The sequence below is a fragment of the Oryctolagus cuniculus genome, chromosome 2 (genome assembly GCF_051225735.1).
Source record: "Oryctolagus cuniculus isolate XC-2025 breed Fujian yellow rabbit chromosome 2, ASM5122573v1, whole genome shotgun sequence".
Classification (NCBI taxonomy): Eukaryota; Metazoa; Chordata; class Mammalia; order Lagomorpha; family Leporidae; genus Oryctolagus; species Oryctolagus cuniculus.
Window position 1 is genome coordinate 1,708,798 of NC_142868.1, and position 27,634 is coordinate 1,736,431.

The window sequence follows — 27,634 nt, forward strand, 5'->3', positions numbered from 1 at the left end:
TCAGTTCTACAAGGTGTAATTGTCCGCCCGCGGGCGGGGCGGGGCCGGGGGCGGGGCTATCTCTGGAGCTTCTTCCTCTTCAGCGCCTTCCACTCGCCCTCCTGCGCGGCCAGGCTGCCCAGCAGCTGCTTCACTCTGCGCTTCCTCTCCGCGTCCCTGCAGGAGAGCAGCGCTGTCCACTCCGCACCCCGGCCCAGACCCCGGCCCCACCCAGAGTCTCCGCCCACCGCCCAGAGTCTCCGCCCACCGCCCAGAGTCTCCGCGGGCCCGGGCCGGCCGGCGGCCGCACTCACCGCTCCAGCGTCTCCGACAGCTGCATCCGGGCCAGGAACTGGTTGTCCTTGCGGATCTCCCGCACGGCGCCTTTGAACTCGCGCCTGTGCTTGTGGATCAGCCGCCGCCGCTCCTGCTCCGCCCTGCTGCTGCCCTGCGTCCTCCCGAACTCCAGGCTGCGGGGAGAGCCGGCCTGAGGCAGGGCAGGGCCGCGTCTGTCCCCTCGCCTGTCCCCACTGCGGCCCAGGCCGGGCCAGCTTGTGCCCACACTCACACTTTGACCAGGCGGGGGGTGAACAGCTTCAGGGGCACGGGCTTGGTCCTCTCGCAGGTCAGCGGGCGGTACAGCTGCGCACACGGCTCCAGGTCGGACAGCAGGCTCCCGCACAGCTCCTGCAGGGCGTGGGCAGGTGGGACGGGGTCCAGACGCCCTCCAGGCCCGTCCGCAGTGCTCACGGTACCCACTGTCACCACTTCTGTTCGATTTTGCCGATGGTGGCCTAAGGCGTAAAGCCCCCACTCACTGACAGGACGGCCCGGCCGCGCCCCCGCTCACGGCACCAGGAGGCTCACCTGGAGCTCACCGGGGTGGCTGCAGTCGGCCAGGTGCTGCGTGAGGAGGGCCGCGAGGGGCCTGGAGACAGCGTGGAAGGCGGGCAGCGCGCGGTACAGCTGCACGGCGTGCTTCAGCAGGGCCAGGCACACAGCCAGGCAGGACAGCCTGCAGGGCGGACGGGAGACGGCTGCTCGCCGGCGAAGCCCCCCAGCCCCAGGAACCCAGTGTCGTGCCCGGCGCCGGCAGCTCCCGTCAGGTCAGCACGCTCCCCTGAGGGGGAGGCAGCCTGGGGTCGCGCCAGGGCACCAGCCGGCTCTCCCCTGGGAACGCCGACCACTGCTCCAGCCTGCCCCGGGGAGCTTGAACCTAGCAAACCAGCTCAAGTGAGGACGCTTCCGGCGGGGCACCTGGGGTTCTGGGAGCCTGGGGTGTGCACGCACCTGGTGTGGTTGGCCTCGGCCGCAGTCTGGGCTCTCAGCCCGCTCGCCCAATGCAGGGGGAGGCTCCCCCTCTGCCACGTGGCCACGTCCTCCTGGTCAGACACCAAGAGCAATTCGGAGTTCTTGCCGAGGGCTCTGAAAGGGTGCACCAGGGTGTAACCTGAATTCCAAGTGCGACAGGGCAGAGACCTGGGCGTTAGCGGGCACGCGTGACCCTTCACCCAGCTCGCTTGTTAACAGACATGGGAGGGGTTCTTGTCACCACGTCCCCTGGGGACGCCTGCTGCAACGTGAGCCGACCAGCACGGAGCAACGCGCCGAGTGCAGGTCTGGCACGGGGACCTGCCTCCGAGACGGGCCAGCGTCCCTGGCTCAGTGCGGCCAGCAGGCAGTATAAACCGCGTGGAAATACACGCACCAGGGAGAACACGAGGACGCAGGCAGAGCCAGGGCCCGAGCGTGCTGCCGAGGTCAGGCCCGTCTGGGAGTGGGCGCCCGCAGAGGCCAGCGCATGTGCAGGCACTGAGCCAGCACCCCCACAGAGGAACCAGCGCGCCCGCCCACCGGGCCAGGCGCCCAGCACTTCCGCACATCAGGCTCCCTGACGCGGTCGGTCGCACTGGGCAGCTGGGCCTGGTCCCAGCAGCTGGAGGGAGGGAGGCCGAAGGACAGGCCGAAGGACAGGCCGCAGCTGGGGGAACTGGCCAGCTCCTCCAAACCTCCAGACACGGCGACGCGGAGCAGCACCACGCTCCGGCCGTGGCCCGACCCTGGCCCGGCCACGCCAGAGGGGGCTGAGGACAGACACCAAGCAGCATCCCAGCCCCAGGGGGCGGCACGCGCTGTGAGGACCACCCAGGAGGTCCTCAGCACTCGTGGAGCTGCCCCAAGTGATACAGGCACAGGTGAGGACAGGAACCGAGGAAATCAGCCAAGGCGAAACGCCCCGTGGAAAGCTGAGCCAGACACCACGGCGGTGCTGTCCGCGGGGCTGGGACCGACCCCGAACTTGTCACATTACAAAAGGCAACGGAAAAGGGGACCTGTGGGGAGCAACTCGGACTAGACTGTTACTGGAATTAAGACTTATTCTATGCATCTGCTCTCCCACAATATGGCGCTGGGAGAGGAGGAAACAGCTTCTACCCAGCTGCCTCCAGTTCAACCAATAAACAGCAGGACCTGCTCCTGATTGGAGGAGAGCAGCGTACTCGGCGTGTGGGTAGCAGAGTTGGGATTGGCGGAAGAGGACTATAAAGGAGGAGAGAGACAACATGCACCAGGAACATCTAAGGGGAACATCTATCTGAAGGAACACCTGTGCAGCCCCCGAGAGAGCCGGCCGGCGGTGTGCCGCTCCCCTGCGGAAGTGGGGAAAGTGGCCAGGGGGAGCCGCCCTTCCACGGAGGTGGAAGGGTCGGTAGCCAACCCGGGAAGAACCAGCAGCAAACCCGGGGAGGGCTGAGCAGACAAAAGAACAGCGCAGGGTCCTGTGTCGTTCCTCCACGAAGACGGGGAGCGACATAATGGTGCCGTGACTCGGATATGAAGCCTGGGCAGGGTTTTGTGTCGTTCCTCCACGAAGAGGGGGAGCGACATAATGGTGCCATGACTCGGATAGGAAGCCTAGGCAGGGTTCAGTGTCGTTCCTCCACAAAGAGGGGGAGCGACAGGGACCCATGTATTTTGTTTTACCCAGAACATCATATCACTTCAACATAGCAATACAAAGACACTGACGGGGCTGGCGTGCGATGTGCTAGCTTAAGCATCCGCCTGTGGCGCCAGCAGCCCACGTGGCCGCAGGTTCAGATCCCGGCTCCTCCACGTCCAATCCAGCTCCCTGCTGTGGCCTGGGAAAGCAGAGGAACATGGCCAAGTGCTTGGGCCCTGCACCCCCATGGGAGACCTGGAGGACGCTCCTGGCTCTGATGGGCTCAGCTTCAGCTGTTGTGGCCACCTGGGGAAGTGGCAGGCAGAAGGCCTCCCTCTCTCCGTGTAACTGTCTCAGGTAAGTGACTCTTGAAGAACGGACACATTTTACCTATTTTTGTGTCCAAGTCTTGGGAGTGGGCTCTAGGCTCCCAGCAGTGTATGGACACAGCAGGGAACCGCCACACTCTGGACGGCAGGACTTCAGGGCCTCCCAGTCCCTGCGATGAGTGTGGGTTACTTTAGAACGAAGCTCCTCCGATCGGCTCACCTCGGCTTGGCCTGTTTGGAGTCGCCGTGTAGAGAATTCCCAGGAGGAAGCAGAGGAGCTCCGGAATGAACCTCCGAGACAGAGACACGTAGTCCAGGAACAGGCTGCACACGAACAGGCCCTTCACCACATCGCGGAGGCACAGCACGGGGCACTGCAGGACGGGACGGTCCCTCAGGAAGACACGCACAACTCCGCCAGGCCTCCCACAAGCCTCCCTGCCAGAGGGGAGCCTGCCCCTCACAGCAGCAGGCAAGCAGGGGTGGGGAGCACCCCCGCACAGCCACCTGGCCACTCGGCCTCGCTGCTCCCGGAGCCCCCAGCCTCCTTCGTGCCCGACCTCTGCGGCCGGCCTGTGAGCCCCTCACCCAGCCCCGCCACGTGCAGGGCTGAGGCACTCACCTTGGTGAGCAGCTGGCTCATACACACCAGGGCGGGCGTCACCACGGGGTGCCAGAAGTCAGAGGTCGGAAACAGCAGCCCAGCAATCTTCAAGTAGACGAGCTGGGAAGAAAGCACACCGGTTAAGGACGGCAAGCGAAACAGCCGGCTCAGCGGCCGGTTAGCCCCTGCGCCCCACACCAGAGCCTGGTCCACGCCTCGCTTCTGAGCTCGGCCCGGGCCGGCTCTGACTGCTGGAGCATGAACCACTAGAGCTCTCTGCTAGCTCTAGGGGGCCGGCACTGTGGCTTAATGGGTTAAGCTGCTGCCTGCAGCAATGCCATCCCATAGGGACACAGGTTCAAGTCCCGCTGCTCTACTTCCGGTCTGGCTCCCTAATAGCATGCCTGGGAAAACACTGGAACATGGCTCAAGTCCTTGGGCCCCAGCACCCAAGCAGGAGACCTGGGTCAAACTTCTGGCTTCAGCCGGGTCCAGCCGCAGCCACTGTGGCCATCTGGGGACTGAATCAGAGGGTGGAAGACTTTTTTCTCCACCTCCTCCCTGCCCTCCTCTGTAACTCTTTCAGGTTAGTAAAATAAATCTTTAAGCCAAACAGATTATGGAATTACTAGTGAAACGGTGGCACCCACACACCCACACATCCCCTGTGGCCCCAGGCCCCCCGCCCCCCACACACCAGGGTGCTGTGCTGCCCTGAACGGGGCCCAGTCACGGCCTGCGGAGGGCACCCAGCACCGTCAGTCCTGCTCCGAGCCTGTGCTGCATCTGCACCTACAAGCCTGCTGGAAGACTGCCACACGTCAGTCTTCTCCACACTGGCTCCGACCTCATGGGTGTCCCAGCGCTCACAGCAGCGTCTGCTCGCGGGTTAGGCCTCACCTTCCCATGTGAGGAAGCACAACCCTTTTCACTCCTGGCCCCGAGTCGCCTGTGACGGACACAACGCTCCTCAACAGATTAAACCAGCAGGCGTGCAGCCCCGCAGAACAGCAGAGCCTCGCCTCCAGGCACCAGGGCCAGCTGCCCACTGGGCACGGGGGAGTGCTAAGCTCACACCCTGCAGTCCCATGTGAGGAAAAACGTCACACGTCCCTGGCCTGCTGCTGCTCTGAGCACTCAAAACACACTATTTTTTAAAAATCTTTTATTTATTTATTTGAGAGGTAGAGTTATAGACAGTGAGAGGGAGAGACAGAGAGAGAGGTCTTCCATCCGCTGGTTTACTCCCCAGATGGCTGCAACAGCTGGAGCTGTGCTGATCCGAAGTCAGGAGCCAGGAGCTTCTTCCTGGTCTCCCATGCGGGTGCAGGGCCCAAGCACTTGGGCCATCCTCCACTGCTTTCCCAGGCCACAGCAGAGAGCTGGATCGGAAGAGGAGCAGCCGGGACTAGAACCGGCGCCCATATGGGATGCCAGCATCACAGGCAGAGGATTAACCTATTGTACCACGGTGCCGTCCCCAAAACACACTATTTTTTAGATGCTAGAAAAAATATTTACCCGGAAACATCACACAAACTGTTTCAGCAAAACAGTCAAACTGCTCACCGAGAACTAAGATCTAGTCATCTCCACTCTGGTCCTGCCACACCCTAGAGCACCTGGCAGCCCTGTCAGACGGGGCCTTTCTCAACTGCCAAGGATGTCCACGGCCGAGCTCGGACGGGATCAGTGCCACTCGAGGAGCCGCTGACTTAGGCCCGGCCCAGCCCCGGCTGTTGCAGTCATCTGGGGGAGTGAACCAGCCGATGAAAGGGCTCTCCCTCCCTTTCTTTCTGCAATTCTGCCTTTTAAATAAAGAAATAAATCTTTAAAAAATAAAATAAAACCACATCTAAGGACAAGCATGTTGTCTCGGGAACTGCGCCCACTCCTGACACCCAGCTACCTTGTCTGATTTCCCAGGCTCCTGTCCTGGCCCGAGGTGAGGGTCAGAAGTAACACCCTCTGGCATGGCCACAGGCTGCTCTCACAGGAGGCCCCACGCAGCTGCTGGACAGACTGAACAGCCAGACCCTCCCAGCACCTGGGGTCCGCAGGCTCTCGGAACCTTCAGATCAGAGGCACCAACAGATCCTGCGAGCCCCCAGAATCCCGTCACTGTGACCAGACACACACTGGTCGCCCCACTGTCTCCCTCCTGGCCGGCCAGGCCTTCACCCAGCCCCTGAACTGTGCCCTGGGTAAGGGTCCCCAGGAAGCAGGCCTCAGCCCACCCCAACCGCGTCCACTGCTCTCCACCCTGGCAGCAACAGACACGTGCGCCCCGGGGAACAGCACAGCACTGAAGTGAGGTACAGAGGAGGTGACAGCAGCCACGTGAGGACGCCTGCTCGAGCGGCAGCCTGGTATTACACGTCGAAGTCCTGCTGGTTGGGGCCGGCGCTGTGGCACAGCCCTGGCCTGCAGCGCCAGCATCCCATACGGGCACCGGTTCTAGTCCCGGCTGCTCCACTTCTGACCCAGCTCTTTGCTGTGGCCTGGGAAAGCAGTGGAAGATGGCCCGAGTGCTTGGGCCCCTGCACTGCCTGTGGGAGACCCAGAAGAAGCTCCTGGCTCCTGGCTTCGGATTGGCACAGCTCCGGCCGCTGTGGCCATCTAGGAAGTGAACCAGCAAATGGAAGACTCTCTCTGTCTCTAGCTTTCTCTGCAACTCTGTCTTTCAAACAAATAAAATAAATCTTTGGAAAAAAAAAAAAATGTCCTGCTGGGACTGGCGTTGCTGTGAGCGGTTAAGCCACTGCCTGCAGTGCCGGCATTCCACGTCAGCCCCTGACTCCTTGCTGCTCCACTTCCAACCCAGCACCCACACGAGACCTGGACGCAGCTCCTGGCTCCTGGCTCTGGCCTGGCCCAGCCCTGTCGCGTGTGGCCGTCTGAGGAGTGAACCAGCGGGTGAAGATTGTTTCTCCACACGGGATGCTGGTAGCGGCTCTACCCACCAGGCCACGGTGCCAGCCCCTCTTTCATCAACTTGTCTTTGTAACCTGCTGTCCCGCAGCAAGCTAGCTAGGCCTAATTTGAAGAGACAGAAGCAGCTGCCTTGGTGTACGCCAGCTCAGGACTTTAGAGGGAGTCTACGGAAACCATTAACACAAACCCTCTCCAGAAACTGGAAGCGTGCAGGAAGCTCACAGAACAGCTAACACGCCTCTCAATGAATGAACACAAACTGGGGACCAAGTGAAACCACCCACAGCCCTGGGTCCTTGGGAAAACACACTGTTTCCTGAAAACGTCTCTGCGGCAAGACCCGAGCCGGCCCGGTCACAGAGGGTCACAGGAGTCCTCCTACAGGGGCGACCGTGCCTCCTCGCCAGTCTCCGTCTGTACCCCCACTTCCAGTGATGACAGGCGTTCGGAACCTGCTCTTCGGTGAGTAAGGCAGTGCTTGGACTGAACGTGCCCCCGCCCACCACGTCCAGCCCTGGACTCAACGTGCCCCTGCCCACCACGTCCAGCCTGGACTCAACGTGCCCCTGCCCACCACGTCCAGCCTGGACTCAACGTGCCCCCGCCCACCACGTCCAGCCCTGGACTGGATGAATGTGCCCCTGCTCACCACGTCCAGCCCTGGACTGGATGTGCCCCTGCTCACCACGTCCAGCCCTGGACTCAACGTGCCCCTGCCCACCATGTCCAGCCCTGGACTCAATGTGCCCCTGCTCACCACGTCCAGCCCTGGACTCAACGTGCCCCCGCCCACCATGTCCAGCCCTGGACTCAATGTGCCCCCGCCCACCACGTCCAGCCCTGGACTCAATGTGCCCCCGCCCACCACGTCCAGCCCTGGACTCGATGTGCCCCCGCCCACCACGTCCAGCCCTGGACTCGATGTGCCCCCGCCCACCACGTCCAGCCCTGGACTGGATGTGCCCCCGCCCACCACGTCCAGCCCTGGACTGGATGTGCCCCTGCTCACCACGTCTAGCCTGGACTGGATGAATGTGCCCCCGCCCACCACGTCCAGCCCTGGACTGGATGTGCCCCCGCCCACCACGTCCAGCCCTGGACTGAACTGCCCCTGCTCACCACGTCCAGCCCCGGAAACGCCGCCCGGCCTCTGGTCTCAAGCCTCTCTTGCAGCTCATGCATGGCATCCCGCAGGACAAACTGCACGGCGCTGCTCGCGGCTTCGGGAAACATCTGGCAGAGATTGTACAGCTGCCTGTTCAGCGGAGACACAGCAGCAGAGTGATGGATAACAGAGAGAAAACCCTGACACCACCTTCCTGTCGGAGAGAGCCGCCATGCTGCCTGATACGGGCTTCACCGGGCCCCAGCTCCTCTTCCTGCAGACAACTCATTCAGGGGTGACCCCGACCCCAAGGACTCAAGCTACCCTCGGGAGTTAACATCCCAGATCAAACAAAGCCACACACTCCCCTGAGACCAGACAAGGGGCGCCCAGGAGGGAAGGCCACGCATACTGTGGCCCACCCAAGCTCGTCACACACAGCCAACCCCACCTGAGCGTCAGGATCGGGGGTCAGGGAAGCGAGTGGAAGCTGGCTGGCCCCACTGACCTCTTCTTTGCCATGCACGGAGTGCTCTCTGTGGCCTCCCTGGTGGGACCCAGAATGTTTTTCTAACAGTGCTTATAAAACCCTACACTCGGCTTGCTGGTTCCTAACTTCTGAGTAGCCCACCACGAGCATCTCTGTGTACAAACACAAGCTGTCGGGAGAGCCCGCCCGGGTCACACAGCCCAGGGCCGGAAGCTGCCCCAGGGGGGCCCCTAGGTGCCAGCACAGCTCACTGCCCAGAACTTGGCCCTGCTGGCGTTCCTCCAGCCACCAGGGGAGTCCAGCCTTCTGTCGAGTGCGGCCGGCGCCAGAGCCGCCCGGCGGCCGGCCTGCAGCACACGGAGGAGCCCCTAGCAGGGTGTTCAGAGTGTCTGGACCCCCAGGCTCAGACCTGCAGGGGCTCCTGCAGCAGCGGGGGCTCCTCCGCACGCTTCCCATGCTTCTTGCCCACCCAGGCCGAGAATGAAGCACATGTGTACTGATGAGGAAGCAACAACTGGCCACCGCAGACCAGGAACCTATCTCCAGTCCCAGGGCGCCCGGCACGGCGGGACCCCCGGGGCGCCGCCCACTGGAGCGCCGGGCCGAGTCATGGCTGTGCTGCAGCTGCTCCCTGCCATCTGCAGTGGGCACTGGGACGGGGTTCCAGCCTGCCCAGTCCTGGCTGCTTTGGGGCACTGGGAGAGTGGACCAGTGAATGGACGCTCCCTGGCCTTGAAATAAAATTAAAATATCTAAAAAATCCCATCTGTCGAGTGACTGACAGCACGACAGGAAACGAAGTCCACGGCGCATCCCACGTGGGGCTCTGAGGCCTGTCCACACGCTCTGCTGCACCACCCACCCGCCCGCCCGCCTGAACGGAAAAGTCAGCGCCTCTAAACAGGAGAAACATCAGTCATCGCACTCGGCTCCACACCCCAGACTGGTACTTACACAACCAACTTATCGATTACTCTGAGGTCTGGCGGGTCGCTTGTTGCCAAATCTCCCACGTATTCCAAAAGGAAGCCAAACAGCTTCTGCAGGAACACGAATGGGAAAAGAGAGCTCACCACTGGGCACCAAGAACAAACCCACAGGTGAACAGCTTCCGCATCGCCTCTCTCTGGTGAAAACCGGGCGCGTGGGGTCGCTCAGGGCCACAGACAGGAGCAGCCCCGAATGCCAGCAGAGCCACTGCTGGGCCCTGCCGAGCCCGAGGAGGCGTGTGCGTAGTCGCCGCTCTGCCAGCCTGGTGGGGGTGGGGGCAGTGGGAGCGCTCCCAGTCCTTGGGTCCGAGGTCAGGACACAGGCCAGCAGGGACGAGCATTTACGCAGATCCACGGGCAGGCCCGGAGGTGGCACCCGTCCCGACAGCAGAGCCGTGTCCACGTTCAGGGTGGGTCTCTGCTAGCGCAGCGCAGCCGGGGCGACGTGCTCTAACACGCCGTGTGCCTTAGCGCCTCTGCTCTCTTCCCTGAGCTGAGTCTGCTATCCTGACGAAGCAAAGGCTGGAGGGGCTCAAGACGGCCGCTCGGCCCTGCCTAAGGAGGCAGCTGGAGTCTGGCAGCTTCATGATTGATGGAGGGGCCCGATTCTTGCAAGCTCAGCGGTGACATCGTCAATGCTTGGGCGGCCTGCGAGAATGTCACCCATCCCGTCGTCTCCGCCTCACCCTTGCCACTGCACGGCTACGCGAGCCCTGGCTTCCTCGCCTGTGAATCTGAATGACCAGGCGGGGCGGGTAAGAGTAGGGGTGTCCCCCCTGCCTGCCCCAGACCGAGTGCTCCCCAGCTGTTGTCACACTCGTCAAGGGTGATGCTGGTGCCCAGGGTCAGGGCCCGAAGCACACGTCACTGCACCACGTGGAGCAGCCCCAGTCCCAGAGCAGGGCCGTGCGACACGCCCACTCGGCCCTCTGCAGCATACCTCTAGCTTGGCTTTGTTGCCCTCTGCGAGACTTGGATGGTTGCATTTCTGAATTCTCTCCACCACCAGAGACTGCTCTTCCATGGGCCTTCCCGACAGCAAGGACCTCAGGGCCTCGTAGGATTCAGGAGCTATCAACAACACAAGAGGGAGCAGGCATTCAGACCAACGGTCAGGAAACCACGTCCCACGTCCGCTTCCAGGCCCCTGCTCCCGATTCCAGCTGTCTGCTCACGCAGATCCTGGTAGACTGCCATGTGACGGAAACCAAGTCACTGGCTCCCTGCCACCTCGAGCGCAATGTGGACTGAGGCCCGGCCCGGCCCGGCCCAGCCCAGCCCAGCGCTGGGGAGTAAGCCAGCAGACAGGACTGCGGTCTGCCTGCCTGTTCCCCCTCACCCTGCTCAAATAAATGGAAATCTAATCACACACACAAGCACTCCACACTCAACATTTAAGACAAGAGTGACACTTCCGCTGAGAGAGACTAAACACAGCGTGAAGGAACCGACTTCTCCCCCGTCACAGGACATCTCAGGGAAGCCCACCTGTGGACGCCATGCTGACCGCCAGAGTACCTGCCTCAGCTGGGTACGGCCCACAGCACCCCAGGGAGCACTGGTGCCAGGACGAGCGTGGCTGACATCAAGAACAGGACTGTGTCCCTCCCTCTCCCTGCAAGCCCACAGCCTGGTCACGGAGCTCGCCCGCACACGCGTCAGGGAGCTCGCCCGCACACGGGTCAGGGAGCTCGCCCGCACACGGTCAGGGAGCTCGCCCGCACACGGTCAGGGAGCTCGCCCGCACACGCGTCAGGGAGCTCGCCCGCACACGGTCAGGGAGCTCGCCCGCACACGGTCAGGGAGCTCGCCCGCACACGCGTCAGGGAGCTCGCCCGCACACGGTCACGGAGCTCGCCCGCACACGGTCAGGGAGCTCGCCCGCACACGCGTCAGGGAGCTCGCCCGCACACGGTCACGGAGCTCGCCCGCACACGGTCACGGAGCTCGCCCGCACACGGTCAGGGAGCTCGCCCGCACACGGTCAGGGAGCTCGCCCGCACACGGTCAGGGAGCTCGCCCGCACACGGTCAGGGAGCTCGCCCGCACACGGTCACGGAGCTCGCCCGCACACGCGTCAGGGAGCGCGCCCGCACACGGGTCACCTACCTGCAAACGTGTAGGGCAGCTCAGCTCCTGCAGCTCCGGGCTCACCACTGGTCACCCTTCTCGGAGGAGTCTGACGCTGCTGGCCCCCTGGCCTCTCCTCTCCCTCGCTCCCTGTGTTGGACTCCAGGTCTGAGTGGCTGTCCGGGCCGTCACTCTCCTCGGAGTCCGCCCCCTCCTCCTCGCTCTCAGTGCCGCTGCCTTCCTGACTCTGCTCTTCCCGCACATCGTCCTCGACGTTCATCTTCCCATCCTAGGAAGAGACCCAGGAGACCACAGGGTGTCAGGACCCGGCGGGGACCACACCCTACACACACCACCCTGCGCTCTGTGCCCTCTGCAAGGCGCACACAGATGCGGGCACTCTGTCCATGGCCCTCGGCTCCCCTGTCCACCCCCACCAAAGCCACCCTTGGCCACTGGAGCTAAAGGCTCTCAGACGCCCGGATGAGGGCAAGGCTTTGCCAGGGAACAGCGTGCATCCAAGGTGAGGACAGCGGTCAGCGGCCACTCTGGGGGCCTGCGGGCAGTGGGGAGGGCAGTGGCTCTTTGGCTTTTCAGCTGCACCATGGGGCGACCCCTTCTGCTACCCAGACGACCTTGGATTTTTGTCTGCACCTCAAGTTCCTGTCTTGGCCTCTTTTCTCCGGAAACACCTGTTTCTCTGCCCCAAACCCTGACTGACACACTCTAAAAGGAGACAACTACCATCCTTACAAAGTTTGTTATCTAAAAACTTCACCAGCCCTAGAAACTCAATTGCTCTACTCAAAGCTATTCAGAACTCTACCCCCAAGTCAGCTCCCTCGGCACTCTGCTGCGGCTATGCAGATAATCATGCAGGTATAAACTGCACAATTAAAAAGCAGGTCACACGCCGGCGCCGCGGCTCACTAGGCTAATCCTCCGCCTTGCGGTGCCGGCACACCAGGTTCTGGTCCTGGTCGGGGCGCCGGATTCTGTCCCGGTTGCCCCTCTTCCAGGCCAGCTCTCTGCTGTGGCCCGGGAGTGCAGTGGAGGATGGCCCAGGTGCTTGGGCCCTGCACCCCATGGGAGACCAGGATAAGTACCTGGCTCCTGCCATTGGATAAGCGCAGTGCGCCGGCCGCAGTGCGCCGGCTGTGGCGGGCCATTGGAGGGTGAACCAACGGCAAAAAAAGGAAGACCTTTCTCTCTGTCTCTCTCTCTCACTGTCCACTCTGCCTGTCAAAAAAAAAAAAAAAGGCAGGTCACAGAAACAGCAAGTAGGTAGTTCAGTTGATGCCGTTTCTGTACGGGGGAGGGGGGGTGTGTTTTGAGTCTACCCTCTGAGCTTTTAATGTCTGATGAACTCTAAACAACTTAAAAGAAATAAGATGAGGATCTGGCTTAGTAGTTAAGACACTGGGGCGTGGCAGGTAAAGCTGCCGCGTGCAGTACCGGCATCCCATACGGATGCTGGTTGGAGTCCCGGCTGCTCCACTTGCAATCCAGCTCCCTGCTGTGGCCTGGGAAAGCAGTGGGAGATGGCCCTGTGCTTGGGCCCCTGCACCCTCATGGGAGACCTGAAGAAGCTCCTGGCTCCTGGCTCCTGGCTTAGGATCAGCACAGCTCTGGCCACTGCAGCCATCAGCGGATGGAAGACACCTCTCTCTCTGCCTTTCAAATAAGTAAATAAATAAATAAATCTTTAAAAGTAAAGGAAAAAAACCCACCATGTGGGATGCCTGCATCGCACACCAGAGCGCCTGGGTTCAGGTCCCAGCTCCGCTCCAATTCGGCCTCGTGCTGAGGCGCTCCCTGCCAGGCTGGTCGCTGTCAACCACAAGGGGACGGGACTGATTCTGTTCCTGACTCCTGCCTGACGCAGTCCTGACGTGCCGTGTGCAGCTGGCCGCTGCACCACTGGACAGGACATCTGTTTCTGTGTTTCAAATAAGTAGAAAACACAGAAGCTTTAAGGAAACCACTCAAAATTCTCATCTGTGCTAAGCCCCGTACATAAACACCAGAAAACGCGTTTGAAATGAGTATGAAAAAAAGAGAAGTGGAAACTTACTCTGTAAGAAAGCAATCGCCTATCATCCGCGTCCAGCACGAAGCCGTCGTCTAAGTCATCTGCAGACGCATGCTGCGGTTCCTTCCTGCTGTCACCCTCGTCCCTTCCGCGCATTCTTCGAAGTCTGTCAGCCTGAGCAGAGACGGGTCACGAGTGCTCACAAGCCCACCACCAGGGGGCGCCAGCCCGGCTCCTGGACAGCGGGTCAGGGCCCACCCGTGCACCTGCTGCCTGCAAACTGAGGAAGACTTCCTCATTCATGAGTTACTGAGCCTTGTGGGAGAAATACTTTGCAGTCCAAGGCAGGGAAGGCTGTCACCCAGGTCCCTGCATCCAGCCCTGACTGGAACTCACCACTGCTGCATGAGAAGTGAGGGGCAAGGAGCCCCTGAACACACAGCTCAACTCTCTCACTACCTGAACACACAGCCCACGTGAGGCGGTCCAGCACGGGGTTAGGTTACAAAGGCTGGCTATACGAGGGCCAGTGCTGTGGCACAGTGGGCTAAACCGCAGCCTGCAGCACCAGCATTCCACATGGGCGCTGGTTTGTGTCCCAGCTGCTCCACTTCCCATCCAGCTCCCTGCTAATGGCCTGGGAAAGCAGCGGAGGACGGCCTGCGTGCCTGGGCCCCTGCACCCGCGAGGGAGACCCCGGGAAAGCAGCGGAGGACGGCCCGCGTGCCTGGGCCCCTGCACCGCGAGGGAGACCCAGAGCTCCTGACTCCAGCTTTCACCGGGTGCAGCCTGGTCGGCCTCTGCAGTCATCTGGGAAGGGAACCAGTGGAGGGAAGCTCTCTACCTCTTTCAAAATCAATCAATCTTAAAAGGCCAGCTATAGAATAGTATAATAGAATAAAAATAGTATTTTTATTTAGATGCTATGAAATTTTAAACACAGAAAAAAGTTTAGAAGGCAAAGCCCCTAGTGTTGTTAAGTACCTGTTTTGGAGAGGCTGAATTACATTAAAAAAAAAAAAAAAAGTCCAGTTTTTATTTGATGCAGTTAGATATTATCTACATTCTGTTTCATGTTTTTGCAAAAATAGATACTTACGGCAAAGTAAATACAAAGCCTGGGAAACGCCACGTGGGTCGTCAGCCTATCTTTCAAAATAAAGCAGAAAAGGCAACAAACAAAGGAGGCGACGCCGTTCCAGGGGCGGGACGAGGTGTCCCGGTGCCCCGGCGTGCCAGGCCGCCTGCACCCACCTCCAGCTTCCGGAGCCGCTCCTGCTCCTCCCTTGCCAGCTCCTCTTCCGTTTTCATCCTGTTGGAGGGCTGCGCCTTCATCTCAAAGCCGAGCTCACGCACCATCATGTCATAGGCATCGGGCTACGGTGGAACAAAGGAGGTCCTCATGGGTCTGCATGAACACATTCACTAACAAGATCCCAGATCGGCAGAGGCAGCCAGCCCGGGCACAGTCCAGCGACGCTGCCGACCGTCAGGGAAGAGGCCGCACCGGACCTAAGCCTTTTCTTCTGGAAACAAAGCTGCTCTCACTAGTCTCGGGCTGCAGAACTCAGTGACCCCTCGGCCACGTCTCTGCTCCTGCAAACTCTTCCCGGATCTCCTCAGGCTAACAGAAACGAGCGCTGCTCACAGAGGCACGGAGCCCGGCTCTCGGGAGCTCCGTGAAGTAGCAGAAGGCGTGCGTGCCTCACAAAGACGGCAGACACTGATCAAACCCGGAGTTTCCCTAAACCCAGCTACTCAAATACAGCATTTCCAACAAATTTAGATGAAAAAGAGACCCAGCAGGAAACAAACACTGTTTAGAGGAAAAGGAATTAACGCCTCACACAGGTGTACAAGGAAGCTTCAACCCCCCAGCGGTCTCCAATCACAGGCCGCCTTTCTGAGGAACCCCTTCACCTGGGTCTGAAGGCAGGCCACCCCGACATGTGCGGCCAATGGAAAATGTGTCCCAGGATGTGGGGTACCAGGAGGGACCCCGAGCTCCCTGTCCCCAGAAACCCAACAGACCCAAGTTCAGGGTCTGTCAGGGGCCCACCCCACCTTGGGTGTCTCCTTTCTCTCTCTGGCCTCTGCCTTGGGCTTTCTGTGCGACAGGAGAGTCTGGATCTCTTTCCAGTCTTGGTCCAGCTTTTCCGTGAGCTCAAGGGCATCTTCTCGTTGGGCTTGTCGCTCTCTCTGGGGGAAAAAACAAGACATAACACCACACACCATTAGTGCTGGACTTGGGAGAAGCTGGCTCATGCCAGTGCCCAGGGAACACCTGCTGCCCACTCGGCCAGCAGGACATGTGTCAACAGCAAAGCCAAAATCGCCAGGAAGAACTAGAGCCTTCAACGCAACGCTACAGAACAGCGCTGCTGTGGTCGGTGCAGTGGGTGGGGCCGCTGCCTGCAGCGCCGGTGTCCACCTGGTGGCCACTTCCCACCCAGTCCCTGCTAACGCACTGGGGCCCCTGCACCCAGGTGGGAGACTTAGATGACACCCCTGGCCTTGGCCAGGCCACTCTCAGCCCGTTGCAGCCATGTGGGGAGTGGACCAGTGGATGGGAGGTGGATCAATCTCTCCTATGCCTCCCTCTCTGAAACTCTTTCAAACAATTCAAAAAACAAAGTCACAAAACCTCTCTGCATCACTTGGTCTCCCCTTCAAGTAGACGAAAATAAATACACAAAAAAGTTGATGTCGGGCTGGTGCCATGTGCAGCGGGCCAAGCATCTGCCTGCAGTGCCGGCATCCCATATGGGCGCAACCCTGGTCCCGGCTGCTCCTCTTCCGATCCAGCTCTCTGCTGTGGCCTGGGAAAGCAGTGGAAGATGGCCCAGTGCTTGGGCCCTGCACCCACGTGGGAGACCCGGAAAAAACTTCTGGCTCCTGATCAGCCCAGCTCTGACCACTGCGGCCATTTAAAGAGTGAACTGGTGGATAAAGACTTTTTTTTTTTTTTTTTTTTTGACAGGCAGAGTGGACAGTGAGAGAGAGAGACAGAGAGAAAGGTCTTCCTTTGCCGTTGGTTCACCCTCCAATGGCCGCCGCGGCCGGCGCGCTGCGGCCGGCGCACCGCGCTGATCCGATGGCAGGAGCCAGGAGCCAGGTGCTTTTCCTGGTCTCCCATGGGGTGCAGGGCCCAAGCACCTGGGCCATCCTCCACTGCACTCCCTGGCCACAGCAGAGGGCTGGCCTGGAAGAGGGGCAACCGGGACAGAATCCGGCGCCCCGACCGGGACTAGAACCCGGTGTGCCGGCGCCGCTAGGCGGAGGATTAGCCTAGTGAGCCGCGGCGCCGGCCCGATAAAGACTTTTAAAAAAATGTATTTGAGGCCAGCGCCGCCACTCACTAGGCTCATCCTCCGCCTGCGGCACTGGCACACCGGGTTCTAGTCCCGGTCGGGGCACCGGATTCTGTCCCGGTTGCCCCTCTTCCAGGCCAGCTCTCTGCTGTGGCCAGGGAGTGCAGTGGAGGATGGCCCAAGTGCTTGGGCCCTGCACCCCATGGGAGACCAGGAAAAGCACCTGGCTCCTGCCATCGGATCAGCGCGGTGTGCCGGCCGCAACGGCCATTGGAGGGTGAACCAACGGAAGGAAGACCTTTCTCTCTCTCACTGTCCACTCTGCCCGTCCAAAAAAAAAAAAAAAAAAAAAAAGAAACCAGTTATTGAAATAAAGAACATTCGAATAGTGTGTTTCTAAAAAAAAAAAATTTATTTGAAAGGCAGAGTGACAGAGAAAGAGATCTCCCCAAGTGGCCACAATGGATGTAGCTCAACTGATCGAAGCCAGGAGCCAGGAGCTTCTTCCAGGTCTCCCATGTGGGTGCAGGGGCCCAGGACTTGGGCCATCTTCCCTGCGTTCCCAGTCGCATCAGCAGGGAGCTGAACTGGAAATGGAGCAGCTGGGACTTGGACCAGTACCCATATGGGATGCCAGCGCTGCAGGCAACGGCTTTACGTATTACACCAAGCACTGGCCCCATCTATCAATCTTTTTAAAAATATGGGCCTGGGGGCTGCACCAGCATCCCATATGGGTGCCATTCATGTCCCGCTGCTCCTCTTCCCATCCAGCTCTCTGCTTATGTCCTGGGAAAGCTGTGGAAGATGGCCAAGTCCTTGAGCTCTTGTACCAGAGTGGGAGATCCAAAAGAACCTCCTGGCTTCAGATCGACCCAGCTGCAGCCACTGCCGCCATTTGGGGATCAAGCCTGCTGGAAGATGGGAGACCTTCCTCCGTCTTCACCTCTGTAACTCTGCCTCTCAAATAAACACACAAACCTTTAAACATACACAACTTATTCAAATGGAATGCTCTTTTAAATGCATACAAAATATCACACACAAGCCAAGAATGCACGGGGAAAGATCTCGGGCATGTTCCGGTGAGGGCGTCCCCGATGGGCAGCCACGTCAGGAGCACTGACTGACCCACCTTCTCTTGCTTGGACTGCGCGATGAGCTCCTCAATCAGTTCTCTCCGAGACTTCGGGTGCTCCCCCGCCTTGCCCTCCTGCTGGGAGGCACTCTTATGAAGCAGTCCACCACCACCTCCAAAGTGGGCAGCAGTCAGCTCAGCTGCAGACAGAGGAAACACCACCTTGAAGCCAGGCCCCGGCTCGCAAGCATTTTCCTCTTAAGCATTTGTTTGAGAGGTAGAAAGTGTGTGAGACACACAGAGAGAGAGAGAGAGAGAGAGAGAGAGAGAATCTCCCATTCACTGGCTCGCTCCCCACATGGCCACATGGCCAGGGACAGGCCTGGAACTCTATGGCGGCCTCCCTCGTGCATGGCACGGACTTAGGTACTCAGTCAACACCTGCTGCCTCCTGTGCGCACAGCACGCAGGCACGGGAAGCAGGCACTCTGACCCAGGAAGCAGGCACGGGAAGCAGGCACTCCGACCCGGGAAGCGGGCACTCCGACCCGGGAAGTGGGTACCCCTAGCAGTACTCAACCTGCTACACAGCGCCCACCGCCCGGCAGTGCCTGCTGCGGTACTGTGCCGGCACATCTCCAAAGCAGCCCTGAGAATGCCACATTCAAGTAGAAACTCAAGCACGGTTAACGGGTGTTTTCTTTTTTTTTTTTTTTTTTTTTTTTTTGATAGGCAGAGTGGACAGTGAGAGAGAGAGACAGAGAGAGAAAGGTCTTCCTTTGCCGTTGGTTCACCCTCCAATGGCTGCCGCTGCAGCCGGCGCACCGCGCTGATCCGATGGCAGGAGCCAGGATCCAGGTGCTTTTCCTGGTCTCCCATGGGGTGCAGGGCCCAAGCACCTGGGCCATCCTCCACTGCACTCCCTGGCCATAGCAGAGAGCTGGCCTGGAAGAGGGGCAACCGGGACAGAATCCGGTGCCCCGACTGGGACTAGAACCCGGTGTGCCGGCGCCGCAAGGTGGAGGATTAGCCTATTGAGCCACGGCGCCGGCCCAACGGGTGTTTTCTGTACCTGTTACAGAACACCAGACGCTGGGTAACTTATTTTAAAGCATTCGGGCTCGCGGACCGGATGCTGGGAAGTCTGCGCGTGGCAGCCCCACAGCCCGTGAGCTGCAGCGGCCTCACCAGCGCTGCGCTAGCGGTGACTCACCCAGTAGAGGCACGCACCCTCTCGGCGAGCTAAGACACTTTTTTTTTTTTAATTCACTTGAAAGGCAGAGTGACAGAGGGAGAGAGAGAGAGAAAGAGGTCTTCCATCTGCTGGTTCACTCCTCAGCTGGCCTCCATGGCCACAGCCGACAGACAGGAGCCAGGAGCTTCTTCTGGTCCTCCCGGTGGGCGCAGGGCCCAAGGACCTGGGCCGTCCTCCACTGCTCTCCCAGGAGCATCAGCAGGGAGCTGGATCAGAAGTGGAGCAGCCGGGACTTGAACCGGTGCCCATGTGGGATGCTGGCATCTCAGGTGGCAGCTCACCCGCCGCCCCACAGGGCCAGCCCTGAGCTACGCTTTCTTAAAGGCCCCACCGCCCCAGTACAGTATTGCCACAGTGACAAGCAAATCACAGCATGAGTTTCAGAGACAAACTACACTCAAAGGTAGCAGGCGGCATGAGGCATCAGGCATACCGGCACTGAAGAAACATGCAAGCCGAGCCCCTGCTCCAGGAAAGCCCATACAAGAGGCCGGCGTGGCACAGTGGGTGTAGCCGCCATTTGTAACGCCTGTGTTCTGAAGCAGAGTACTAGATTGAGTTCTGGCTACTCCACTTTATTTTTTAAAAAAAGATTTAGTTATTTCATTTGAAAGGCAGAGTTACAGACAGTCAGAAGCAGAGACAGAGAGAGAGAGAGGTCGGTTTTCCATCTGCTGGTTCACTCCCTAGATGGTTGCAATGGCCGGAGCTGTGCCGAGAGGAAGCCAGGAGCCAGGAGCGTCCTCCAGGTCTCCCACGTGGGTGCAGGGCCCAAGGACTTGGGCCATCTTCTACTGCTTTCCCAGGCCACAGCAGAGAGCTGGATCGGAAATGGAGCAGCTGGGACTTGAACTGGCACCCATATGGGATGCCAGCATTGCAGGCAGAAGCTTTACCCGCTACACCACAGCACCGCCCCTACTCCACTTCTGATCCAGCTTCCTGCTAATTCTCCTGAGGAGGCAGCTGATGAGGGCCCAAGTGCCTGGGTCCCTGCCACCCATGAGAGACCCAGATGGAGTTCCTGACCCCCGGCTTCCACCTAGCTGTGCCCTGGCGGTTGTAGCTACTGAAAGAATAAACCAGTGGATGGATACTCCCAGTTACTCCACCTTTCTAATAAATATATAAATGAATCTATAAAACGATGCAGAGGAGGGAACCCAGACCCACCACATTACCAAGCGGCCATAACTCGAGTGACTGGGAACACCGAGAACTCGTCTATAAACTGTGTTCACTCTCAGGAGACTGGGACATGCAAGAACACAGGTGGCACCAGAGTGCTGGTGGGAGGAGAGCCCGGCTCAGGGCAGAGACTCCGCCACGCCACACCCCTCCATCAGCACTGGGAGGCTTCAAAGGCACAGGCAGAATTAAAGAGGGTCATTCACCTTCAGCCCGCCCCATCGGCCAGCAGAGAACTCGGACACGGGAGTCGTCACACAAAACACCTTAGGAACCCGGTTATCAGACGGAAAAACAAAGGCGCAGATGTAGGGGATTTACCCAAAGCCCCACGAGGTAAAACGTCGGGTCATCCTCCAGCCCAGGCCGAGCACCCCAACAGCTCCCAGCCTCACCCCTCTTCCTGCAGGAGCTAAATCAAGCTCCACACCCGCTCCCTGCTAGTGCCTGTGCAGGCGAAGGCTGGTGGTGAAAGGAACACCACACAAGACTGCGCACTGGGACGGCGCTGTGCGCAGCAGGGAGGCTGCCACCTGCAGAGCCGGCAGCCCGCAGGGGCACCGGTGCACGTCCCAGCTGCTCCACCGCCAATGCCTGGGAAAGCAGTGCATGTGGAAGACTCGGATGAAGCTCCGGACTCCTGGCTTCGGCGTGACCCAGCACTGGCTGCTCTGGCCATCCGGGGGGTGAACCAGTGGATGGAAGACCTCTCTCTGCCTCTCCCTTTCTGTAACTCTTTCAAATAAATAATCTAAAAAAAAAAAAAAAAAAAAAAAAAACCAAAACTGCCACCTTCAGATGGGCTCTTGACACCAGGCCATTCTCTCCCTTCCCTGGCTGTGACCTCGCCCCTCACACCAGCCCGTCCCACAGCAGCTGAGCCCTGGAACTGTCCAGAGCCGACTCCCGCCACCAAGCAATGAGATCCCGCCCCTTCTCACCTACTCAAGGAACGACCTCAGCAGAGCACAGCCTTCCACGCATCACTGCGCCTCATCCTATGCAGCGCTGTCGGACTCCACTCAGGTTTAAAGAAAAAGCTCCCCGCCACCCTACGCCCCTTCCCTACTGCTCAGCCCCTACCCAATGCTCCTGTACTCCATTTTCTTTTTTTTTTTTTTTAAGATTTATTTTTATTTATTTGAAAGACAGAGTTATATAAAGAGGGAGAGAAACAGAGAGAGGTCTTCCATCCACTTGTTCAGTCTCTAGATGGCAGCAACGGCCGGAGCTGCACTGATCTGAAGCCAGGAGCCAGGAGCTGCCTCCGGGTCTCCCATGTAGGTGCAGGGCCCAAGGACTTGGGCCACCGTCTACTGCTTTCCCAGGCCACAGCAGAGAGCTGGCTCAGAAGAGGAGCAGCCGGGACTAGAACTGGCGCCCATATGGGATGCTGGCGCTGCAGGCGCTAGCCCCTGTACTCTTCTTTTCCACAGCCTGCCTTCTCCTGTCTCCTCACTCCTCCGGGCTGGCTGAGCCTCTCCTCTGAGCTGGACTCTCGCCCGATTCACAGGTCAGTTTCCTGACTTCCTCTGCATCTCCTATCACTGCCTCCTAGCAAAGACCTCCACTTGGCTCCCGGCCAACACCCACCCAGGGCCTCACTGGCAGCTGGGAGCCCCTCCCCCAGCTCCACTGCCGCCTCTTCCCCTGGTGGCCTTGTTCGGTCCCCTGGACTCTGGACTCCAGTGCCCCCTGGACCTCACGAGCACCTCACCTCCCCCTGCTGCGGACGGCCGTGAATGGCGACTGTAGCTTCCCGGGGGCTCAGGCCGAGACTCTAGAGCCACCTCGCTTCCTCCTCCTGCACTTACATCCAACTCAGGAGGAGGCCCGCTGGCCTCATCCGAACGCCATGGTGCCACTTCCTGACTCAAAGCCAACCTCTTCCTGTGGCCCAGGAGACCCCGTTCGTCTGTCACCATCTCCCTGTCCCCCAGGCAAAACCTCCTTGCTGGCCCCACCTCCGGCAGGGGTGGGGAACGTCCTGCTCCTGTCACGGCACCCACAGGTAGACTCGAAACGGATGAACGTACAGCAGGCGGATTTTGAGTTGGGAGTTAACTTCGGACGGCCTGTGAGTGATGCTACTATAAACATCCAAATGGCCCTTGGCAGAAAAAAGGCTCCCCATTCCGCTTTGTGGGGACACCTTCCCCTACGCAGTCCTCGAGTCTCGGCACACCACCACCTTCTCGGTCACGCGGGCACCAGTTTGAGTCCCAGCTGTTTGGGCCCTTGCCACCATGTGGGAGACCTGGAAGCAGCTCCTGGCTCCAGCCTGGCCCAGCTCAGGCTGTTTCGGCCATCTGGGGAGTGAACCAGCAGATGAAAGATTAATCTCTCCTGGGGCTGGCGCTGTGGTGTAGAGGATAAAGCTGCCACCTGCAGCACCGGCATCCCATATTGGTGCAGGTTTGAGTCCCGGCTGCTCCACTTCCGATCCAGCTCTCTGCTATGGCCTGGGAAAGCAGCAGAAGATGGCCCAAGTTCTTGGAACCCTGCACTCACGTGGGAGACCGGAAGAAGCTGTTGGCTGCTGACTTCCGCCTGGCCCGGCTCCAGCCGTTGCAGCCAACTGGGGAGTGAACCAGTGGATGGAAGACCGGTTCTCTCTCTCTCTCTCGTTCTCTGTGTAACTCTGACTTTCAAATACATAAGTAAATCTTTAAAAACAAAACTGAGTCCTAATTCAGTTTAGTTGTATATTAATATAAATTAAGGCCCCACAATTTAATTGGTCCCATGTTGTCTACAGATTTGTGGCTCAATATTATTTCCCTCTCAAAACTGCCATAATTTGGGGCTGGCGCTGTGGCATAGCTGGTAAAACTGCTGCCTGCAGTGCCAGCATCCCACGTGGGCACTGGTTCAGGTCCCGACTGGTCAACTTCCAATCCAGCTCTTTGCTTTGGCCTGGGAAAGCAGAAAATGAACCAAGTCCTTGGGCCCCTGCACCCACATGGGAGACCCGGAGGAAGCTCCTGGCTCCTGATTGGTGCAGCTCTGGCCGTTGTAGCCACCTGGGGAGTGAACCAGCAGATGGAACACTTCTCTTTCTCTCTCCCTCTGCTTCTCAAATAAATAAATACATAAATCTTAAAAAAAAACAAAAAAAAAAAACAAACTGCCATTAATTAGTCCCATGGTAAGTAAAGACTGAAAGAACCACCTAAGTACTGGTGGTGGAAATATTAGGTCAGAATGCATAAAATGGGGAAGACGGCTGTCCCCAGGGTCAGTGCCCCCAGGCCACAGCTTATACCCTTGGGCACAGGACACTTTATCTCTGAGCTCCTGGGCAAAATGGGCTGTGAGGTTCAAGTAGGATAATGAAACACCTATCTATCTATACAAACTGTCTTCAAGTTTCAAAATTTAAGAAATAAAACTGTCACATGTGGAATCCACTGGAAGGTTCACCATCAAACTCTCATGCTTCTCTAGGCCTCCAAGAGCAGGACACAGCCCCACGGGGAACAGACGGTCCCTGGCTCTGTACACACCCTCAGGCTTGTGGGGGGCACCCCCGGCCTTACCAGACAACGTCCCTCGGTCCTCAGCATCACTGTCACTGTCCACCACGTCATGGTGCTTTTCGATGTCTGCCAAAGACTGGCCGTAATGGGTTAGCTCTTCATCTTCGTTCAGGTTGTAGACGCTTTTTTTCTCATGATGTTTCTGACAGAAGAGGGGAACAAAATCAGCTTCCTAGCAGCACATGCTCATTCCATAGCACAAACAAGCTTATCTTCCCACTACATGTGAAACGTGACAGTGCAGCCTTCCTGTTACCCTGAGTTATTTCAGTGATGATTCAGGTAACACACACAACTCTTACACAGACCAGCGGGCCAGAGCAACCTGCTGTGGACGAGCCTTCCTCGCCAGCTTGTCCCTCCACCTACTCACTCTGCAACCATCAGACTCGAAGCCAAACGTGGTTGAGACTCTAATACAACCACCGCCTCTCCCCTAGAGAGCCGGAGCCAGCCAAGCGACCTCCGCGGAAGGCTGCTTCCTCTCGGGCCCAGCCCGCCAGCTCAGGCGCTCAGAGCTGGACCGCAGAGGCGAGGCGAGGCGAGGCGCAGGGATGCGGCCCCCGTACCTGCTGCTCCAGAGCAAACCGCTGCATCATCTTCTCCTCGGGGCTCATGCTGCCATCGTACTCCCCAAAGCGCCTGTCTGCGAACACATTGGACTTGTTCCTTTCCTTGTACTCCTTCAGTAAAGTCTGGGTACGCTGGAAAACAAGACCGCCAGACAGTATCACAACCACTTCCTGTGACACCCACGCGCCGGGGGCTGAGCTCACCCACCATCCGCTCTCGTGGGTGACAGGCCTTCCCTCCTGAGAAGAGAAAGCCACCGTTCGCGGAGCGGCGACTTCGTCCTCCTCTGGAGTGAGTCTGCGCTGTGAGAGGGAGGGGACGCACGCCGCCCGAGGACAGAGCTGCTCTCCCAGCTGCGGCGCAGCACCGGGCCTCGCGTTTACTCCCGCAAGAGGCAAAGTCTGGGTCCTTTCCACTCCGGAGGGCGTCTCTCACAGCGCAGAGCTGTGCCTTCCTGCAGGCTTGAGGTCACAGACAAGGTGACCAGGTGGGCTCCCAACTTGACTTCGCACTGGAGGACACCAAAGGAGCGACACTTCAAGGACGCAGTTCAACGACTGAGAGCACACCTCCAGGCACCGCTGTTTCCCGCATCACTCGGCGGTGCCTGGCCTCGAGGCTGAATCCCCTGGCGGATGCGCGTGGGGGGCTGCGGCCACGGTCCCGAGGCGGCTGGGTGCGGACTTTTACCCCTCACAGAAACCCCTGTCTCCGCAGGGACTGCCGCCGAGCGGGGTCTGATGCAGCAGCAGTGACCAGGACGGGAATCACCAGGGAGGGGTGCGTCCCGGCCGGCGCGGGAAACCCGGACCCAGTCAGATCCGAGCGCTTCTCGCCTGCTTCAGGGATTCCTCGCATTTGTGAGAAGCCACTTTGAAAGCCGTGTGAGAACTGAACTTAGCAATGCCGGAGAGACTAACGCTGGCAACGCATCTTTCTTCTCATTCCAAAACACGCACGTGTTTCACTTAGAATGTAGTGAGGACCCGCTGCCGCCCGGGCAGTCAGCTCAATGAACACCTGCTGAGCGGGCACTCCTCCCCGTCCTCCTCCTCGCAGTGCCCTGGTCCTCCTCCTCGCTGTGCCCTGGTCCTCCTCCTCGCTGTGCCCTGGTCCTCCTCCTCGCTGCTGCTAGACAGAGCCCAGGGACAGCCGGCACCGCACGCGAACCAGTGGCTCCAGCACAGCTGCTCCTGTCCCCGTTCTACTTCTGCCCCTCGCTCTGACGTCCAGCTCTAGGACCGGACGGGGAAGGGAGGCTGCTGGACGCCAGGTAACGTTCAAGTCCAGGGTAAGCTCTGTGAACCCTGCTGCTCCCGCAGTTGCAGAACAGAACTTACAATGGGGCAGACCTGTGGACTGGCAGCTGGGATGCCCACATCCCATATTAGCCCAGCATCTGGCCCCGGCCTCCTGCTACCGCAGGCCTTAGGAGGCACAGTGAGGGCTCCAGTAATAGGGTTCCTGCCATCCACACTGGACACCTGCTCCCAGGCCAGTGCAGCATTTTAGGCAGTGAACCAGTGTGTGGGAGCGCTCGGTCTCTGCTTCTCAAATAACTTTCTAAAACTTAACAGAACTTGAGATACACTACTTAAATAAACCACAGGGTTTGCTGTAGTAATCAGATGGGAGAACCTAAATGCAACAGACACACACAGTCCAAAACCAGGAGGGCAGGCGGATTCTAACCCAGATCTGCAGCGAGAGCCGTGACCCATCTGCTTTCTGCGGCTTGACTACGGCCTTGCCATCGCTGTGTGTCAGCTGACACTGTTCTGAGGCTACCCAGAGACCTCTGGAGCCTGTACCTGAAGAGGAGGGGTCAGGACTGACAGTGACATTGGCAGGGAGGAGGGAGGAGGAGCAGGCACCAGCCATCTCTGTCACAGGCTTGTGCGGTGGTGTAGTGCGCCGCCTGCAGTGCCGGCATCCCAGATGGGCGCCGGTTCGAGTCCCGGCTGCTCCACTTCTGATCTACTCCCTGCTAATGGCCTGGGAAGGCAGCAGAAGATGGGCCAAACATTTGGGCCCCTGCATCCCGTGGGAGACCCAGGAGAAGCTCCTGGCTTCAGCCTGGCCAGCCCCAGCTGTTGCAGCCAGAAGATCTCTCTCCCTCTGCGTAAATCTTTCAAATAAACAAAATCTTAAACAAGAGAGCGTAAGCTGTAATATATAAACCCAGTGTGATGTCACAATGCCCATTATAACTTAGAGAACAGGGCAGGAAGACGACGCCGTGGGATAACCTAGCAACCAGCAGTGCTCAAGTCGTAAGGTTACTGCAAAAGTCGGTGGAAAGATGGAATTAGAAGTTAAGTCTAATTTGGCGCAAAAGCATTTTAAATTCTCGCGCGGTTTCTTCCTAACACGCCGCATCCGCGAACCTCCGGAAGCCCCCTCACGTAGTCGACGGACCTGCCAGCGGTTCGCAAGGACGACCACCGGCCGCCTGCCCTCGGGCCAGCCCGCTGCTAATCCCGCCGGGCCCGGAGGCAGGCTCCGCCGCACCGCGACACGCACAGAGCGACTTCGCAGCGACTCCGCTCGCTCACCGCGGGCGCCGCCAGCAGCCCCGCGCCGGCCCCGGGACGCGGCCACCCGCCTCGCGGCCACCCAGCGCCGGCGCCCCCCGCGCCGGCCCCGGGAAGCGGCCTCCCCGCCTCCGCAGCTCCGGCGCCCCCCGCCCACGCCCACGCCCGCGGCCCCGGGAAGCGGCCTCCCCAGCTCCGGAGCCCCCCGTGCGGGCCTTCCACGCCCACGCCCCCGCGCGGACCCCGCCTCGCGGCCGCCCCAGCCCGGCGCCCCCCGCGCTCACCTTCTGCAGGGCGCGCGCGCGCGACACCCCGGGCAACCCCACGTCGTGGCGCGTCCGCCGGCCCAGCACCTGGAACTTCTGCCTGTTGACTTTCACCTCGAACGGGTTGGGCCTGGCCTTCGCCGCGGGGGCCTTGGCGCGCGCGCCGGCGGACTTGGCCTTGCCCATGGCGCGCTCGCTGTCGCACCTCCTACAGGCCCCGGAGACCCCGAGAAAGGAAAAACAAAAAAAACACACACACAAAAACCAAAAACGACCGGCGGCGCAACGCGCCTGCGGAAGCACGCGCCGGCACCCGGAAACGGGGAGAGGCAGACACTTCCCGGAAGTCACCAACGAGATCCCGCTCGGCTCCCACGCGAGCACGCTGGGCGACTACAACTCCCAGCAGTCCGC

The 27,634-nt window shown here is 59.6% G+C and overlaps 1 protein-coding gene across 3 annotated transcripts; it reads right to left on the bottom strand.

The window, feature by feature from the left end:
• Nucleotides 1–27,541, bottom strand: NOP14 (NOP14 nucleolar protein). 3 transcript variants are annotated; one of them, XR_016228499.1, is made up of 18 exons: nucleotides 27,239–27,541; nucleotides 24,417–24,551; nucleotides 23,848–23,989; nucleotides 17,923–18,065; nucleotides 15,541–15,675; nucleotides 14,731–14,853; nucleotides 13,519–13,650; nucleotides 11,484–11,733; nucleotides 10,315–10,445; nucleotides 9,340–9,425; nucleotides 7,910–8,045; nucleotides 3,875–3,976; nucleotides 3,473–3,626; nucleotides 1,270–1,404; nucleotides 847–994; nucleotides 548–666; nucleotides 294–449; nucleotides 1–156 (listed from the first exon to the last, which is right to left on the bottom strand). XR_016228499.1 is itself a non-coding variant. In XM_051836676.3 (18 exons), the coding sequence occupies exons 1-18, from the start codon at nucleotides 27,404–27,406 to the stop codon at nucleotides 57–59; spliced, it is 2,520 nt and encodes an 839-aa protein (XP_051692636.3). In that variant the 5' UTR covers nucleotides 27,407–27,541; the 3' UTR covers nucleotides 1–56. The 3 variants fall into 3 exon arrangements, 2 of the variants coding, with proteins under 2 accessions (XP_051692636.3, XP_089181049.1); XM_051836676.3 differs by having other exon boundaries at nucleotides 1,270–1,429; XM_089324923.1 differs by lacking the exons at nucleotides 1–156; nucleotides 294–449; nucleotides 548–666; ... (2 more) ...; nucleotides 3,473–3,626; nucleotides 3,875–3,976 and adding an exon at nucleotides 5,007–5,238.
• Nucleotides 27,542–27,634: the final 93 nt, after the last annotated feature.